At 44.2% G+C, this 18,967-nt stretch overlaps 3 protein-coding genes across 4 annotated transcripts; 2 read left to right on the top strand and 1 right to left on the bottom strand.

Annotated features, from left to right (window-relative positions):
• The first annotated feature begins 1,030 nt into the window (after nt 1-1,030).
• On the top strand, nt 1,031-13,205 carry LOC121594128 (protein MAK16 homolog). Its single transcript, XM_041917127.1, has 3 exons — nt 1,031-1,295; nt 1,392-2,216; nt 12,569-13,205. Exons 1-3 carry the CDS (start codon nt 1,281-1,283, stop codon nt 12,758-12,760), a joined length of 1,032 nt encoding a protein of 343 aa, XP_041773061.1. The 5' UTR covers nt 1,031-1,280; the 3' UTR covers nt 12,761-13,205.
• Nucleotides 13,206-14,009: 804 nt separating this feature from the next.
• Nucleotides 14,010-14,577, top strand: LOC121589691 (E3 ubiquitin-protein ligase RNF12-B-like). Its single transcript, XM_041908783.1, has 2 exons — nt 14,010-14,030; nt 14,212-14,577. Exons 1-2 carry the CDS (start codon nt 14,010-14,012, stop codon nt 14,575-14,577), a joined length of 387 nt encoding a protein of 128 aa, XP_041764717.1.
• Nucleotides 14,578-15,233: 656 nt separating this feature from the next.
• Nucleotides 15,234-16,760, bottom strand: LOC121597527 (enhancer of rudimentary homolog). Of its 2 annotated transcripts, none has more exons than XM_041923360.1 (3): nt 16,545-16,760; nt 16,187-16,452; nt 15,234-16,107 (listed from the first exon to the last, which is right to left on the bottom strand). In XM_041923360.1, exons 2-3 carry the CDS (start codon nt 16,373-16,375, stop codon nt 15,985-15,987), a joined length of 312 nt encoding a protein of 103 aa, XP_041779294.1. In that variant the 5' UTR covers nt 16,376-16,452; nt 16,545-16,760; the 3' UTR covers nt 15,234-15,984. The 2 variants fall into 2 exon arrangements, with proteins under 2 accessions (XP_041779294.1, XP_041779287.1); XM_041923353.1 differs by having other exon boundaries at nt 15,236-16,107; nt 16,187-16,419.
• Nucleotides 16,761-18,967: the final 2,207 nt, after the last annotated feature.

Here is an 18,967-nt window from a genome sequence, read left to right on the forward strand (position 1 = left end):
CAGTTCACCTCAAAGAACCTGTCGCAACGGACGAAGCTGGGACTATATAGTACCTATATAGTTCCGGTACTCACATACGCCTCTGAGATATGGACATTGTTCAAATCCGACGCAACTCTCTTAGCTGCGTTCGAGAGGAAGATGCTCAGAAGGATACTTGGCCGCGTATGTGTGGAAGGACAATGGTGGAGCCGCTATTATGACGAGTTATACGAGATGTACGGCGACCTCACTGTCGTGCAGCGTATCAAGCTCGCCAGGCTCCGGTGGGCTGGCCATGTTGTACGCATGGAAACGGATGACCCAGCTCGTAAAGTTTTTTTAGGCCTTCCACAAGGACATAGGAGGCGTGGTAGGCCCAAACAGAGGTGGCAAGATGGCGTGGATGTGCGCCGGATAAGTAAGTTAGTAAGTGCTTGGAACTGTTCCGGATTCGAATTTGCAACGATACTTGGAGTTGGTACAGGTATGGAACCGATACAATTCCAGTTACAGTCGACAAACCATAGCCGGTAGTAAATGTGCAGCGTAGGAAATAGCGTAAGAAATTTAGTAGATCTTCAGCAGTGATAAATATACTATTATTTCTGTTTTTTAAATTAAGACAACAAAATTTACAACAACAAAATAATGAAAAAAAAACAGAAAAAAGGTTATTTATTGCTTCAAACTACGCTGCCAAACACATGGAAAAACCACCGTAACAAAAAATGACAACTGAAAAGTAACGCCTCGCTATTGTAAACACACAAAAAGTGAGTTTTGTTTACCTCAATTTTGATGAGGCTAGCTGGAATACTTTAGTTTAATTTGTTTTAAAATGTTGTTTTGCATTGCAGAAGCATATTAGCATCAATTTCGCTAGGATTTAGCTCGCCGATGGTGGTGGACCGAAAAATGGAGCGTTACAATGCGTTACATTGCAGCTGTCAATTTGTTTCACCGTTACGGTGGTTTTTCGGTGTGTCGGGCAGCGGGATCGCCCACTGTGCGCGTGGACAAACGTCAGCGCTGGCAGCACTGGTGGTCGAGCGTAAGTTTGACGTTTCTGTCCATTTGTCGCAGACCGGTAACCGCATGGTCGAGGTGTAAACATCGCCCGCAAAAGGCAAAAGATCCGACCGAAGCAAGCTGCTTGCTGTTGTGGGTGCTTTTTTTTATTCTAGGGCGACTGCCAATCAACCCAAAAGTGTAGCACGCGCGTGTTCAGCCCTTCGTCGGCAGCGTGTCAACCGGAGCGTGGAGCGTGCAGCTACTAACCTCGCCAATCAACCGGCAGCATGCAGCAGGACGATGTAAGTTATCCCCATTCCGCGCGGAAGTGCCCCTCATTAACACGATGCCTGCTATATAACACGTTTTCCTTTTTTTCTTCGCTTGCACCATGGCAGATAACCTGGAGCATCATCAGCAGACAGTTCTGCTCGTTCCAGGTGAAAACAGCGACGCAAAACTTCTGCCGCAATGAGTACAGCCTGACCGGGTTCTGTTCGCGGCGGGCCTGCCCGATCGCGAACAGCCAGTACGCGACGGTGCGCGAGGAGAAGGGCATCATCTACCTGTACATGAAGACGGCGGAGCGGAACGCGTTCCCGGCCAAGCACTGGGAGAAGGTGAAGCTGTCCCGCAACTTCGACAAGGCGGTGTACCAGATCAAGGAGAACCTGGTGTTCTGGGACCGGTGGGTGCAGACCAAGTGCAAGCAGCGGTTCGTCAAGATCACGCAGTACCTGATCCGGATGCGGAAGCTGAAGCTGCGCCGGCAGAAGATGCTGGTGCCGCTCGCGACGAAGGTCGAGCGGCGGGAGCGCCGCCGGGAGGAGAAGGCGCTGGTGGCGGCCCGCATCGACAACGCCATCCAGAAGGAGCTGATGGAGCGGCTGAAGATGGGCATGTACGAGGACATCTACAACTTCCCGCAGCAGGCGTTCGACCGGGCCCTCGACGAGGAGGAGGTCGAGGAGGACGAGGAGATGGAGAATGAGGAGGAGGAGGAGGACGAGGAGGAAGAGGAGGAGGAGGAGCGGGAGCGGGCGAAGGTGAGGAATGTGAGCGAAAGCTTGCGGCGCGAGCTCGAGTCGGCGGACGCGTTCGTGGAGGACGACACGGAGGACGACGACGAGGACGACGATTCGGACGCGGACAGCGTGTCGGGCGTGCGGGAACGGGTCGAGGTGGACAGTGATTTCGAGTCGGAGGACGATTCGGACATGGAGGTAAGTTCAAACCGCTTTCCTGCCTTAATACCATTACTCTTTCTTTCTTCGTTCCTTTCGAGTCGTGGAAGTGGAGCGAAGTGCGCTTCGTCCGATTGAATCGAAAATTCATTTGACACACAGCTGGTACAGCTGCTCGATTATTTAAAGAGAGATAGAGGAGCTCCAGCTGTAATACAAGTACTACAGTTATATCAATCAGTTGGAAATATTATTAGTAAAAAAAAACCGATGCTTAAAATTGTGTCTCACCTACCGGTACAAGCCGATGGGGCTCGTAATTTTGACGTTGTAGCTCAATTGCAGAGCTGCGCGATTTTACTTTTTGTTTGCTGAGAATCAAAGTGATACAGGGTGTAGCAGTCAAAGTATTAATGGCTACTATTCTCAAAGTATTAATGGCTAACCAAACTTCTATTGTAGTTTAACACTCGTCCATTTTCAAAGGAAAACCCCCAAATGGCACACTTGAAGAGAGAACTTGGCTGGTATATTCTGCAACCACAAACAGCGTGTATTGTTATTAAAAGTATTAATCTTCCTTTAGACACACCTTGTCAGAGATAAGCAAGGATGGCCCAAAAGTCAACTAAAGTCCTGAGCGCAAAATAAACAGCAAGTTTATTCCTGAAAGAGTATACCAGCTCGTTGATACAGGGCCATTCCCAGCCATACACGATGCTGTCTTGAAAGTGTGAAATATCTTGAAAGGGTTTGGCATTGAGGTGTACTAGTTGTCGATGGTAGTTAACTACCACACATAACATAACATATCTACTGTGGAACTCCTCATAAAGAGTTTTTTTTTTTGTATAGCCAGCAAATTTAAATGCTCAACAAAAACCTCTCATAACGCGCAAAATCGCGCATAATGAGTAAACTCATTTGTGTTTCTGGTGCATTTTTCGGTGCGGATATGAAATCAAGAGCATGGTCGATAAACATTCTGCATTAGTTTGATTTTAATTATCGCTCAGGCAAATAAGAGCTTTGATACAGTTGATGATCGCTAACTGGAATGCTTTTTTAGCTGGAATTTCGCTAACTGGAGTGTTTCGCAGTTAAAAACACTTAAACGTCAAAACAAGAAACATCCGGAGTCTGATGAAGGGAAATTCATCACAAATGTCCATTTTTCCCACACATTTTGGCTCTTTTGCAATCGTACAACAATCGTACAGAACAATCAAGACCCTTAACAAACATTGAATCGAATGCAAACTCAGTCGTATTATGTTTTGATGAAATTCTGAATATTAGGATAATTTTGTGGACACTCAATTGCACATTCTGTATGGAAAAATAGATTTGTGTCAACTCGTGTCTACAAACGAAAAAGGAATGATAATAACTTGATACACACACCACCAAACTTTGCAACAACTAGTGATGGATTGTCGGAATTGCATCCACGGTTCAAACCCATTTCCGATCTTAGCTATTCCGACTCCGGCCAAATCAAACCAACAGTTCTGTTCGGTGCCGTCCGAAGCCTGTAGAGCAGTTTAGAGCCATTCGGAACCGTTGGAGTCATCGGTTGTCGCACAGAGCGGCTAATCTGCAGTAAGGAAACCGATTCATTCGGCTCCGAATTTCTCTGAACGGGTGTGCACGGCTCCGACCTTAGAATAGTACATCTTTGGTGTTCGATTGGAGCCACATCTGTTTTTTTTCATAATCATGCCACCATAAATGTTAATAAAAATTATTGTAGCCAAGTTGTAATTATTTGTACCCCACATTCTGCAAGACGAATTAATGTACTTTCCAACCTCCCCAAAAATCAAAACCAAAATGATATGATTACACTTAAGGCTAAAGGATTTAGATTAAGGATTAAAATAACCGAAATGCCGAAGCCTTGCAATACAAAGCTTATTAATAGATTAGCTCACACGGTCCATACTTCAATTCGCGAATCATCTCCCGTCAAGTATCAAAAAAAGGTTTGCCGATCTTTATAGGATCATACACCATGAATCTTCGTCAGACAAAATTATCGTAATTTAAACAAAAATATTCGTAAAATACGGGTTCTTGTTATAAGAAATGCATATACCACCAGAACACTTGGAATTTGGAATAATCTTTAAACACGTTTTATTACAATTTTTCTCTTGCTCTCTTGCTCTTGAATTTGCGGCCCGCGAATCATTGAAAATCTGTATATGCGGCCCTATGATGAAATGAGTTTGACACAGCTGCTCTACGTCATAACACTTTAATTTATAATTTATTGAATCTATAATCTATATCAACACGACGGAAAAACCTGTAATTTGTTCGTTCAAGTCAGCGCCAATGAAAACAATCAATCCATCGAAAGGTCCCTTCAGCTAGCGAATTTGGTTGGCTAACTGGGGTTGGTTTATTTCTCGGTCACTTACTGTACTAGGTAATCGTTTAATATAAAACTATTGCCAGGAGGAGAAGTATCGTAATAATTGTTTGAGTTACAAATGTGTAGTATATGTATGCGAGCGTTTCAAATGCGTTTTTCCTGGATCTATATGCTTATGAAGGCGAGAGTTTCACCTACTAATTGCTTCCACTTGGATGACTTCCATAGGAGTACATATGAGATCTGCAAGTGGGTTGTATTCGTTGTATTGAAGAATATTATCCACAAAAAATATAATTATGATGCAACTGGCTTATTTCTAAAAAAATATAAATAACAGGAAATGTCTATCTGCGGAACAACAAAACCTTTTTAGACACAAACCAAAATATATCGTTCTAACAACGATGTATTTGGGAAATATTAAGGAAAACCTTAAGCCAACGACCATTTTTTGAATATCGACAACGATAGTACAAATATTTTCTAGATACTAACGAATAATTACAACATTGTTCGTATCCGCTCTAAAAAAGGGTAAATGTCCTAAAAAGAGTTAACAATCAGCACAATAGCGGTCCTGGAACCAATTAGCTTACTTTTCATACATATCATATGGAAAAGAACCTCTCGCATAACGAATGAGTCACTAGAACTTATTAAACGGATCGGTTATGAGGGTTTCTATAGTATTTTGATGCGGATGGCATCGGTGGAAAGAATATCAAAACAGAATGAAAACCATAGTTTTAACTGCATTAAAGTGTTAGGGAAAAACAGGTGTCACCGTTCTCCCTCATTCCATCCGGCTCTTATCATACCGTGTCATTACATCTCTGCTTCCATTTTTGCCTACAACTGAGAATGTTTTTTTTTTTTCATTATCAATACTGTATTCAATATTCAATAAATCTTAAATGTGCTTCCGTATAGGTGCAGATTTGTAAAACTGGCGCGAGCTTAAATGGCTTGAAGCGGATTTCGCGAGACTTCTGTAATAGCTCTGGAATCGTGATTGAATCGATGTCTCGATTCGACTAACTCACCAAGCCTATGGAAGCTTCGAGTCCGCAAGCAAAAGCACTCGCAAAGAATGAACAGCTTTGAACTACACGGCGAGCTAATTAATTGGTAATATTATTACTCAACAAGATGGTTAAAATTGTGTCTCAGCTGCTGTACAAGCCGATGGGGCGTGTAATTTTCACGTCGTGGCTCAATCGCAAACCAGCTTTCTTTACACGCAAGCAGATTGATCTAAAGCAGCAAGCTTTAATTGCAGCTCGTTAGAATTAAGATCCATCCTCCTCGATCTGCCATTGAAATAGAAGAAACATGGTGACAAAAAAGGGGCGGTCTCGTGGTACAATCGTCAACTCGAACGACCCAATTACATGCCCGCTATGGGTTCAAACCCAAAATGGACCATCTCCCCGTAGCCAATTGCTGACTATTATCCAGCTGCATGGTACTGAATAAAGCCTGTATAGGCCGGCATATGATGTCCGCGTAGAACGTTTAGGAGAACGAGACAAAAAACCTAAAACAAATCAACTCTTTGAGCACTTCTCATTCATTTGACCCGGTGCAGTATTTATCCTCCGGAACTGACCGCAATTCTCTCTGCGTGTTGTGCACTCCCCGGATTCACATAATGTGTTTGTGTGTGTGTCGGTGGAGGTGTAAGAAATTAGCTCGTGGGCGTGCTAATCGATTTACGCTAGCCAACTTTTCACGGCTGTTTAAAGCTGTTTGATGCGGGAGCGAAGGCAAACAAAAAAGGCCGTTTTTTCTTCCCCATTCACTGTGTGTCACATGCGAGAATGCTTGGTTGCAACGAGATACTCAGGCTGACTTTTTTCTGGCTGTGAACAGTGCTGCCAAATGCCACTGGTTTCAGTTAGCAACACTCATGACTGAAACGAAGCTCAAATCAGCTCGCGTACACAACTGAGATGATCAGACTCAAACAGTTGGTGGATCAATCACATGTTTGATGACATTTTGTTCAGCACCCAACTTTTGGTCACTCACTTAGTTCACTGACATTTTCTGTCGGTGATAATCACGACATTCTTGGAATATACTTGAGGAACATGCTCATTATGTTTCTTGGAACCACTCGCACGCATCGCATATCTCCCATGAGTATCGACATGAACACTGACAGAAAATGTCACGACCAAGTGACTGACCAAGAGTTGGTTGCGCACAATGCCACGAAACATGTGATGCTCGCAACAACTGTTTGAGTCTCACCACTGATCATCACAGTCAGCGATCGTGACGCTGACATTATTTTGTTTCATCCGGAAATTGTCATGACTATGTCAGTGACATTTTGCAGAACTGATCACAGTGTAAAAAAAAAGTCATGACATGGTGACTAGCCAAGCGTTGGCCGCAGAAATGTCACTAAGCATACATTGATCACACCAATCGTTTTGAGTATCGCCACTGATTATCACACATGAGTACGTGACGCTGACATGGATTTTTTTTTCAGTCAGATTTTTCAGTGACATTTTGCAGCACTGGGTGACCCCATCATTGTTAAAAGCTCGTTTGGCAGCGGCAAAACCCTGTCCTATTGCGAATAGGTTAACAGCAGGCGCCTTTTAGTGGCCAAAACGGCGGTGCACTTTTGTGGGGGCCAGAAATCAACTGTCGACGACATAACTGTCCGCAATCCCTCCGTACCCCGAGACGCATCTTGCACGTAATGCAACCACACACACACACACACATGCACACGCTGCAGCTGCAACTGATTCTATTCTAGCCGCAGGGGGTATCGTCCCTTCCTTCCTCGCTCGGGTGCAGCGCAAAACCGCACCCGGGTAAGGGCCAATCTCGTTCGTCATGTTTCGCTGCCGCCGGCATGGAACAACACCCCCCCCCAAGACCTTCCATGCGGTAACGCAACGGTGGGCAAAAGCGCAACAGGTAAATCACAACCACAGCCACCGGCAGCAGCAGCAGCAGCAGCAGGCTGGGGCAAACGCGCGGCATCGTTGTCGCAGTCGCACCACGCAACCCGTGTCCGGCGGTCACTTCTTCGCAGCCGCGCTTCCGTGTTCTCTCGCGATCGCGCGCGCAATCTCGTGCTGTGCAATATTTGAGTGTGTGTGTGTGTGTTTTTTTTTTGCGTACACGTGTGCATGTAATTTTTTGGATGCAAAAATTATAAAAAACATAATAATTCTAAACAAAAGCTCGCCCTTTAGGGCTCGCCGGGCGGTGGTAGTTGTAGTAGCAGTGCCCACTGCTTCGCGGGAACGATCTTGCGCGCGCGAAATACTTCCCCTTTATCCCCCACCCTCTCCCCCTCATATCCCCTTGTCAATTCCGCAAGTGTGTCGCGTTTTTTTTTGCGCGTTCGCGTTAATCCGTGTGTCCTCCCGGTGTAAATGCTGTTGCCTCTCTCTCTCGCCCACTGCTGGCCCCACGCGTCCCTTCGCACACATCAGCGAGGCGTGACTGGTTTGTTTTCCCTTGAACTTGTGAGTGTGTGTGTGTGTGTGTGTGTTAAACGAATTAAAAAAGGTACGCAAAACAAAACAAAACAAAAAAATACAGAGAGTTGCCCGTGATAAAACACCCGTCGCTCTTCCGTCGTTCGTGTTTGCAGCATCCCACCAACCAACCGACCGACCCAAACCCGCGTGGTGTGGTACATCGCGTGGTGGCTATAGAGGTGGGTGTGGGGAGGGTAGTGAGTACCCTTGTGAGTAATAGCAATAAAATTAAGATTACAGATCTGAACTGATGCAGCGGGGGCGAACCACGGGAAACACGTTTACAGCAAAAGCGTCATCTTGTCGCGCGATGGGATTAATTGTACGTTACTTTACTTTACTGCTAATAACGGCAAGGGAAGGTGAACCGTGGCGTTTTAGCAGAGACTGTAATTACATGACATGCTTCAATTATGGGCTAATGCAAATGTTGGAAGTGATTGCCACAAAACTATGCCCGAAGTATTTCATTCTATTGAAAGTTTGAAGGTTTTTGGAGGCATTACAACTTACTCAAAGCCTCCCCCCAAAATCCTTGGAGATGAAGAGAAAGAGTGTGTGTTTTAGAATTTCCACAAACTGTTTGTGTAGCTGCATTCTCCCCCTATAGCTTCGGGGAGCTGTTTCTGCGACCGAGCCAGCGACCCGCCTCCTCACAGCCACCGTGTGCCGCCTTGACGACCATGACCATGGGCGGCAAATACAAGTTATGTATTTATTTTTCCGTGCCCGCATATTTCTCTTCGGCGGGCAGCAGCAATGTTTTCTGTTTGTTTTGGTTGCCCTCTCCCTCGCTCTCTCTCTCTCATTTGCGGTGTTACCTGGTTGGCGGGCTTTTCTGCTCCGCTCTCTTCTACCACACGCCAAGTGCGGGTGTGTGTGTGTGCGCTACCGAACTTCCTTGAAAAGCTGTTCGCGCACTTGCGCAAAATGGACTGCGGCACCAGGAGGAGCGCCGCTCATTAGTGCCTTTCAGCGAAGTTCAAGAGCAGCAACATGGCAGCTTCGGCCAGTCCGGCTCGGCTCCAGTGGACCGTTTCCTTGCGTGTGCTCGCCGTGACCGCCATTCATCGCAGCGATGCACCGCTGGCGTCGTTCTAATGCGACGTTCTAGAGACGGACTGTGCGGGCTTTTCGGTTGATGGCTAGGCTACATCTGTGCGTCTAGGTATGTTTCCGCAATGGTGTAGATGGCTATCCGCTTGTTTTTTTTGTTGTCCATCAGACGGCTCCGGTTGGTAAAGTTATCACTGGCGGGAAGTCGTAATGATGGAAGATTGCATCAGCGGCTTCGTCCTTCCTAGATCCAGTGGAACAGAACGAGCAGGAAACCATGTTGAAAAGGCTATATGTCGGACTAGGCAAGATCTTCATTTTGGTCGTTGAACTTAGACGGCAATTGCTGAAGATTTGGAGGAGCCTGAAGTAGTCAACTGTCTGGTTTGGACCAAACGTCAAGTAGATTTCAAATTCATCTGGTCAGTAATTTGAAGCTTTGTGATCAGTGTTATTCAACAAACGGTAATTGGGTTCCTCAGCTAGGACGTCGCTAGGATGTCTAGGAATTTCACACAATCCAAACAAATTTCAACGATAGACTATCACTAGTGGGAAGTCGTAATGGTGGAAGATTACATCAACGATTTTGTCCGTCCTAGATCCTCCAGTGGAACAGGACGAGCAGGATACATGTTATGATGGACTTGGCAAGTTCTTCATTTTGGTCGTTGAACTTAGACGGCAATTGTTGAAGATTTGGAGGTCCTGAAGTAGTCATCTGTCTGGTTTGGACCAAACGTCAAATAGATTTCAAATTCATCTGGTCAGTAATTTGAAGCTTTGTGATCAGTGTTATTCAACAAACGGTAATGGGGTTCTTCAGCTAGGACCTCGCTAGGATGTCCAGGAACTTCATACAATCGAAACGAATTCCAACGCCAGGCATTAAAACGACCTTTTGTCCATTTTGGATTCCATTTTGAAAAAGAAAAGTTATCACTTTCGGGAAGTCGTAATGGTAGAAGACTACATCAACGGCTTCGTCATTCCATGTTCTAGTGGAACAGAATGGACAGAAAACATGTTAATAAAAACTCTGTGATGGACTGAGCAAGAACTTCATTTTTAGTCGTTGAACTTAGACGACAATTGCTGAAGATTTGGAGGAGCCTGAAGTAGTCAACTGTCTGATTTGGACCGAACGTCAAATAGATTTCAAATTCAGCTGGTCAGTAATTGAAGCTTTGTAATCAGTTTTATTCAACACACTGTAATGGGGGTTATCAGTTAGGAGGAGGAAGATGTCCAGATACTTCATACCATCAACACGAATTCCAACGACGGATATTCAAACGATCTTTTATCCATTTTCAATTCTATTTTGAAACATAAAGTTATCACTGTCGGGAAGTCGTAATGTTGGAAGTAATTTGAAGTTTTCTGATCATTGTTATTCAATAAACGATAATTGAGTTCTTCAGCTAGGACCTCGCTAGGATGTCCAGGAACTTCATACAATTAAAACGAATTCCAACGCCACGCATTAAAACGATCTTTTACCCATTTTCAATTCCAAATTGAAAAGGAAAACTATCACTGTCGGGAAGTCGTAGTGGTAGAAGACTACATCAACGGCTTCGTCATTCCATGTTCTAGTGGAACAGAATGGACAGAAAACATGTTAATAAAAACTCTGTGATGGACTGAGCAAGAACTTCATTTTTAGTCGTTGAACTTAGACGACAATTGCTGAAGATTTGGAGGAGCCTGAAGTAGTCAACTGTCTGATTTGGACCGAACGTCAAATAGATTTCAAATTCAGCTGGTCAGTAATTTGAAGCTTTGTAATCAGTTTTATTCAACACACTGTAATGGGGGTTATCAGTTAGGAGGAGGAAGATGTCCAGATACTTCATACCATCAACACGAATTCCAACGACGGATATTCAAACGATCTTTTATCCATTTTCAATTCTATTTTGAAACATAAAGTTATCACTGTCGGGAAGTCGTAATGTTGAAAGTAATTTGAAGTTTTCTGATCATTGTTATTCAATAAACGATAATTGAGTTCTTCAGCTAGGACCTCGCTAGGATGTCCAGGAACTTCATACAATTAAAACGAATTCCAACGCCACGCATTAAAACGATCTTTTACCCATTTTCAATTCCAAATTGAAAAGGAAAACTATCACTGTCGGGAAGTCGTAATGGTAGAAGACTACATCAACGGCTTCGTCATTCCATGTTCTAGTGGAACAGAATGGACAGAAAACATGTTAATAAAAGCTCTGTGATGGACTGAGCAAGATCTTCATTTTTAGTCGTTGAACTTAGACGACAATTGCTGAAGATTTGGAGGACCTGAAGTAGTCAACTGTCTTGTTTGGATCGAACATCAAATAGATTTCAGATTCATCTGGTCAGTAATTTGAAGCTTTGTAATCAGTTTTATTCAACACACAGTAATGGAGGTTATCAGTTAACACCTCGCTAAGATGTCCAGAAACTTCATCCCATGAACACGAATTCCAACGACAGATATTGAAACAATATTTTTATCCATTTTCATTTCCAAATTGAATAGGAAAGTTATCACTGTTGGGAAGTCGTTATGGTGGAAGATTACATCAACAGCTTCTTCCTTCCTAGATCGTTCCACTGGAGAGGAACGATCAGGAAACATGTTGAAAAAGCTTTATGCCGGATTTGGCACATTCTTCACTTTGGTCGTTGATCTTGAACGGCATTTGCTGAAGATTCGGATTCCGTTGACTGTTCAGGAACTTCATACAATTGAAACGAATTCCAACGACATTAAAACGATCTTTTCATCCATTTTGAAATATACTCCAAATTGAAGAAAACGTCTTGTGTTCTCTCGCCTCATAACATTAGAATTGCTACCCGAACAGTTTCTTCTATTCTTTTACGCCCTAAGCCCAACCTTTCCAGGTGTTTGTTTACAAGTGCTCTAGCGGGGGGGGGGGGGGGGGGGGCGAAACAAAATGAACACATGCTCACACATAGAGAGGAGGGTGGGTGGGTGGTTACCTCACTCCAAAGACGTCATTCCGACATTGGCCAATAACTAGAGCACATCTGCTGGCGACCCTCTGCCCCGTTTCCCGTTCTATGTACACGTGAGTGTCACATGCACTGCAACCTCACTGCACGTTGCGCCCGCGCGAGCGTGTGTGTGTGTGTGTGTGCTTCGTTCGTTTAGAAATGTTCCCTTCCCCTCGGAAAGCGGATATTTGAACCTTCTCCACCTCCAGCAACACACTGTATGGTGACGCGGCGACCAAAGTTGCAATTCCGGTTCGCTCATGGGGCGCCCGTTACGTGCCCATCAACAGCAACGGCGTAACAGCCGTGTGTACTTGTGCTTGTAGTTGCTCGTTTCACTTTGAAGGCTAAAACAAACCCAAAAGAAATCCAAATTAAAAAAAAAATCTTATTTACATTACTTTTTTTCTTCTTTTCTTCTACAGGATTATGTGCCGAAGGTGTCGCTGCGGCCACCGAAATCCGACGACGAGGAAGCACCAGCGACGGCGGCAGTAGCGGACGCGGCACCGTCCGCCACCAAGAAGGCGAAGGCGCGCAAAACCCGCAAACCCAAGCTCGAGCTCGAGTATGAAGTGGAGGTTGAATCACCGGCGCGGCATAGCGTACATCAGTGAGGTTGGTTCTGAGTCTGTCCGTCTGTCTGTCTGTCTGTCTGTCTCTCTGTGCGTACGACACCAGAGACGACCCTTAATGTGTACAGTGGGTACGGTACGGGGCATCCCGGTGGTGGGAACGCTTTCCGGCCATACCTTTATGTTTAGCGATTTAAAAACACAATTTCGTTTATTTTGGTATCGCTGTTGCAAAAGAGGGATTTATCTCCATTTTCTACTTGATATTTGCTAATCTGATGAACCGTTTTCGTTTTCGAGACGCGCAGAATGTGTTTTTTTGGCGACATTTTTTAAACACACACACATACAAATCAACCGGCAAACGTCGTTTAAGTTCGAGCCGTTCTCCCGCAATATTTCCTACTTATGTTATGTGCAACAGGAAGAAGAAAACAACGATTGTGTGAATCAAAGGAAGACATAAATTTCATTAAAAAAAAATCTACCTCAAACTCTGTTAATTGGTTGACGATACGTTCGCTTCGAAAGACACGGAGGAAGCAATTATCATTTGCCATTTATTGCATTTTATTTGTTTAACCTTTCTTAGCGGCGTTTTTTTATGAACCCCCCCCCCTTAAAATGTTCTCTTCTATGTGCGTGTGCTTTTTACCTTTTTTTTTGGTTTCGTCTCCCTTGTGGTGTGGCTCGTCTCCTCGTGCTGGGTGTTCCTAATCCAAAGCCGACGATGTCATTCCACCGAATACGTCATTCGCAATGTAATTCCCCCGTGTCTTTTTTCTTTTTATTGTTTTTTTTTTTATATTTTGAACCGTCAACCGGTTCCCTTCGGTTTGTACGTCAAATGATGCGCATAATGATATGCGCTCCGTGTGCTTTTATTTTAAATTGTTTTTAGTATCACCAAATCCGAAAAACCAGCAGAACAGGTGTCCTATGCAAACTCAAATATTGCGAGTAACAATTGTTGGGAACGCGACAATCGGTACCATTTATTTTGCAACCACATAAAAAAAGAATAAAAAAAGATAGCTATGTAAGGGGTCAGAGATGGATCATCATCAACAATGAATAAACGCAACGTCTGCACAGGGCACAGAATAATAATAATTCTGAAACCTTTTCCCAGTAAGCCCTTCTGCTATATCGTTTGACTTGCAAATCGACCTTGAAATCGCAATTTGCAAATCGGAAACGGAATTAAGATTGACTCCAGAATTGAAATTAGCTCCGTAATGAGAATCAGCTCTTGAATTGAAATAAGAAGTTTCAGAACCGAAATCTGATAATGATAATCGATCGTTTACAAGTAAATTTGGATTTTTGCCGCTATCAATGCGTACCATCAATGAACCCAAAAGCCTATTCTTGTGGAGATACCGAAACTGACTCCGATTTCGAACCTGATTCTGATTCCGGAGACAATTCCGTTTCCGGAACCGATTCCGAAACCGATTCTAATCCCGGAGCCAATTCCGGAACGCATCAAGGAGCCAAATCCAATTCCGGAACCAGTTCCGAAACCGATTTCGATTCCGAAATCGATTACCAAACCGATTCTGATTCCGGAACCAATTCCGGAACGCATTCTGGATCCAATTCTGGAACGCATCAAGAAGCCAAATCCAATTCCGGAACCAGTTCCGAAATCGATTACCAAACCGATTCTGATTCCGGAACCAATTCCGGAACGCATTCTGGACCCAATTCTGGAACGCATCAAGAAGCCAAATCCAATTCCGGAACCAGTTCCGAAATCGGTTCCGATTCCGAAATCGATTACCAAACCGATTCTGATTCCGGAACCAATTCCGGAACGCATGCTGGATCCAATTCCGATTCCGGAACCGATTTAGAAAACGATTCTGATTCCGAAACCAATTCTGATTTCGGAACCAATTCTGATTCCGGGACCAATTCCGGAACCACCTATGACGAGCATGTTATTGAATCGTCGGAGCAGACGACTGTACCACGATACTGGCTAATTATTTTAATTTCACTACATACATTTAATTTGTCATACTTCATATTCGCATTATATATTACATCTCTTCCAATCCGTTTTGCGACAATGCTTTGAATGTTATAAAACCCGTTTGTCTAGTTCAAGCAAGCTGATTCAATCACTAAAAAGTACCTGCTTGCTGTGACGTCAAGGCGTTTGGGAAGGTCTCGAACGCGTTTTGATAGCGAACGAGTAACGCTTTTACAACGTTTTGCCCTCCCGTTTCTGTGTTTAGCAAATGCGACTCCTCAATTGAATTAACATTTCTCGAACCGTGAGATTGTCAATATACCACTATTAGGCTTTCGTCAATAAAATGCTTTAGAATCCCTCCATAAAGGCATCTCAATGAAAAAGTTTTGCCTCCCCGTAAGAGCACCGCAGGTCAGACAATCATACTGATATGCGCGGAAAATGCTCATGAACTGTCTGGCTTTTCGACGATCAAACCTTTACGAGACTTTTATTGCTAAATCCTATTTCCCTAATTTAGTGCCTTGCCTCCTCGCTGTTGATCTACTATTTCAACACGCCAAAAACGTTGCGAGCTTTCTTATGCTTGTTAAAATATTGTTTTATTACTCAACCGTTACATGGTATGCTTCTTGAACACATTGTGTATACGCGGGGCGGCGGCGACGGTGGGCGACCCTTAACAACTACCGCGCGCACAGGTTTCATGATAAAGCGCCACCTTTGCTATCATGAACGTCGTTTTGGCGTACTTAACTCAACCTCCTCACCCTCATCCCAATGGTTGGGACCAACGACTGTGCAGCAACGAGGTCAAGTAATGTAGAACGATTTGACAAAGTAGCCAAAAGTTCGTTACAGCAGTTTGACTTCTGAAAGCCCTTTTCGATTCGAATTTTAATTAGGATTTTAATGTTGAAAAGGGCTGGAAATCGCATGAAAATTGTTAATAGGTTCATAAATTTTACAAAAAAAGTATGTATGCCTCTAGTAGTAATGAATGTTTGAAGGTATGATGATTTTTCAACGGCTCTCCGCTGTCAAATGGCATCCAAGATGGACAAACCGATTTTATCTAATATTTTACCTCGTTCCTACACAGTCCTTGGGTTGGGACCGTTTTTTTTTTGTTTTGGCTATTCGGGATCAATCTCAAACAATCTCAGCGTGTAAAAGTGTGTACAAGTAATGGGAAAGGAGATTTAAAAAATAAAATAAAATGAAATAAAAAATCGGCTCGTGTCGCAACACGTGCTGCCGCCTTCGTCCGACACCGGTTGGGTTACGCGTTGGTGCCGGCCGCCTGCCTCAGCAGCACGTAGATTTTCTCCTTTATCCATTCCTTGTTGTAGGGCGCGTAGGTGTTGGTCGACTTCTGGTAGACGAGGCAGCTGAGATCGATTAGCTGGAGGCGGGAAATTATGGAATTCAAATGAGTTAGAAAAGAACTTCAAAAGCACAAATCGCACCATTGCGCCCTGTACCTGATCGACAAAGTCGAAAAGCTGGCTAATGTCGTAGGTGATGGTCGGTGTGTTGGGGTTGCGCCGCTTCAGCTGCTCCTCGTAGATCTTGCACACCCCCTCCATGCACTCGTTCACGCTCTCGTAGTCGCTGTAGGTGCGCGTTTCCGGATGCTGCCCCGGCTGCACCAGCAGGATGGTGTGCGACATTCTGTCTGTTCGCCGGGTTGCGGTAGGGAAGGAAAAATTGCCAACTAAAAAGGTAAACAACAGTGCACCGTTGCTTACTGTATGTTTAATTGACCCTTTTTTAATTGAACACTTCGAGCCGGGAAAGCAGCACCAACGTAAACAAGCGACCTTCGCAAGACGCTCTTACCCTTTGGTCCGCCGTTTGCCGATGTGGAAATGCGGCGTCCAGCCCACCGGCGTGGTGTGTTGATTGTGGAAAAGCGTTGATGGCGTTGATCGAGCAGGCGGGTGGATTCTGTTGTTTAATTTACCCGCGCGACTGGAAATTGGTTCCGCTTGTCGGCCCAAAAGGTGTACTGTCCGTCCGATGGCACACGGCTTTTTTTTGTTGCTACGATTGCACACACACACACAAACACACCCCCCACACACGGAGCAGGTCTTTGACAGCGGCGAGCGCGGGCGCCCTCTGGCGGAAAGCAGACGCAGCTGGCTGTATTGAATTACGAACTGGCTGTTTGTCAACATTATGGTGGCTCATTATCATTTGCTCGAGAATTGTTGGTAACAGGTTCGGTTTTAATGAGTGATTGCTTCTTCATTTTTTACCAACACAACGACACACATCCTAATGGCTCTTTTAAGCAGCTCTATAGTTGGGTAATTGTTCAATAATTGCTTATTTCAATAATCTGCGTGGCCTCTTTTGTGGCCCAAGCAACTTAAGAACTGTCCTACACTTTTATAAACTATTTTGAACCATCATAAGCTAGCACCAAGATGATAGAAAATCTCTAAAAAGATAAAAAGGGACAATGGAGCGATTTAAATCAAAATACACAACTACGATTATGATGCTCCCGAGTGAGTTTAAAAAAAGGGATCTTTATTATTCGGCTGCGAAACTTAGACTGACGTGATCATGTTCGTCCCGTCTGTACGGTGTCGTCTGCATACCGGACCTAGTACACCTGTGTACATATCTACGCATAGGACAGATTGAATCTTCGAGCCGTGGGCAACTATGGTTTATTAGAGCTGTACTGTCGCCTCCGCAATAATTCATCTTTGTGTCCCTAGATGGTATTTTGATGCTATTTCTGACCAGCAGATGTCGGGAGTTATTTTTCCGAAATTATTTTTGGCACAACACAAACATTTTTGGGATACCCTGCGTCGATATTTTAACGCTAGTATGTAGGGCGTGCTTTTTTTTTTAATAAGTGAATATATTTTGAAACAGTAGTAGACAGTCGAATAAAAATGAACAATACTCAAGTATAGACTAGCGATCCGTAAAGTTGGCAAAAATCCGGAGTTCGACTCCGTTCCGACTCCGATAATTTCGGAACCAACTCCGGAAGGTAGATCCGTCCAGGATCTATCGTCTGGATTTGTCCGGAGTCGTATGGTATCGGTTAGGGACGGAACCAGCCTTCGAACCAAAGGCCTGTATACTAGTGATGGGAACAATGAAGTTTTTGTCAGAATCGATTACGGCTAGCTCCGAAGTTTTCCGGAATCGAAATCGGTTCCGGAGTCGACATCGGCTCCAGAATCGAAATCGGCTCCGGAAACGGAATTGGCTCCGAAATCAGAATTGACTTCGAAATCGGAGTCGGTTTCGGCATCTCCTTATAAAAAGGCTTTTGGGCCCAAAGAATCCAAATTTACTTGTAAACGATCCATTCTCATGGAGATTCCCGGACTGATTTCGCTTCTGGAACTTATTATTTCAATTCAAGAACTGATTTTCATTGCGGTGCTAATTTCAATTCTGGAGTCAATTCCGATTCCGTTACCGGGGCAAATTGCGATTCCCAGGCTCGATTCCAATTCCGGAACCGATTCTGATTCCGGATTCAGAGTCCACTCTCTTCCGGAGTCATCTCCGGAATCCGGAAACAGCTCCGGTATCGATTCCAGAATCGATTCTGGAATCGAATTCGATTCCAGCATCGGAATCGGTTCCAGAATTGATTCCGAACACAGCCTCCAGATGACTCCGACTCCGGGCGGAACTAATGGTTCGGATTTTGCCGGAGTCGTGGATGCGCTCCAAAGAGCAAATCTCTAGTATAGACTGGACAAATGATCAGTAGAGCGACTTTAGACAATGAAGATCAGTTATGGATCGGTGAGTTAACAGTTAACGAATCCTAGAGCATTCTATGAGCTTTGCTGATAATTGTCTTATAATGAACAGGGAAATCTAATTTGCTGTCTAAAATGACTCCTAAGTGACGTTGTACAGGCGTTGTACATAGCTTGTAGTAATATATCACAGGCACTTTTTTAGCGATTAAAGGCCTTCACGCTACATGTTGCTACTGAGATCGACATATAATTTTTACAATACCAAACACTAAATCTATTTGTCCGTTCCTGCAGTTCAATCACCTGCAGAAGGTCACTCGCAAAATATAAGATACATTACACAGGTATGACACTTCAGGACCGACGGGACATCATTTGTAAATAGCAAAACTAACAGTAAACCTAAATTACTGCTTTGCGGAACTTCTCCGTTTCAGCACGTGGTTTACCCAACAATTTCAATCGCAATGCAACGCACAACATTCCATCGGCGGCTGGGCTGTAGTGAAAAAT

Source organism: Anopheles merus, chromosome X (genome assembly GCF_017562075.2).
Source record: "Anopheles merus strain MAF chromosome X, AmerM5.1, whole genome shotgun sequence".
In the NCBI taxonomy this organism is placed as follows: Eukaryota; Metazoa; Arthropoda; class Insecta; order Diptera; family Culicidae; genus Anopheles; species Anopheles merus.

Excerpts from the sequence above, each read along its gene's own strand:
- LOC121594128 (XM_041917127.1), top strand. Across the intron at positions 2,217-12,568 it reads AGGACGATTCGGACATGGAG|GATTATGTGCCGAAGGTGTC; the intron begins GTAAGTTCAAAC and ends TTTCTTCTACAG.
- LOC121589691 (XM_041908783.1), top strand. The coding sequence starts at position 14,010 with ATGATAATCGATCGTTTACAA. Across the intron at positions 14,031-14,211 it reads TGATAATCGATCGTTTACAA|GAGCCAAATCCAATTCCGGA; the intron begins GTAAATTTGGAT and ends GAACGCATCAAG.
- LOC121597527 (XM_041923360.1), bottom strand. The coding sequence starts at position 16,375 with ATGTCGCACACCATCCTGCTGGTGCAGCCGGGGCAGCATCCGGAAACG. Across the intron at positions 16,108-16,186 it reads TTTTCGACTTTGTCGATCAG|CTAATCGATCTCAGCTGCCT; the intron begins GTACAGGGCGCA and ends TCCCGCCTCCAG.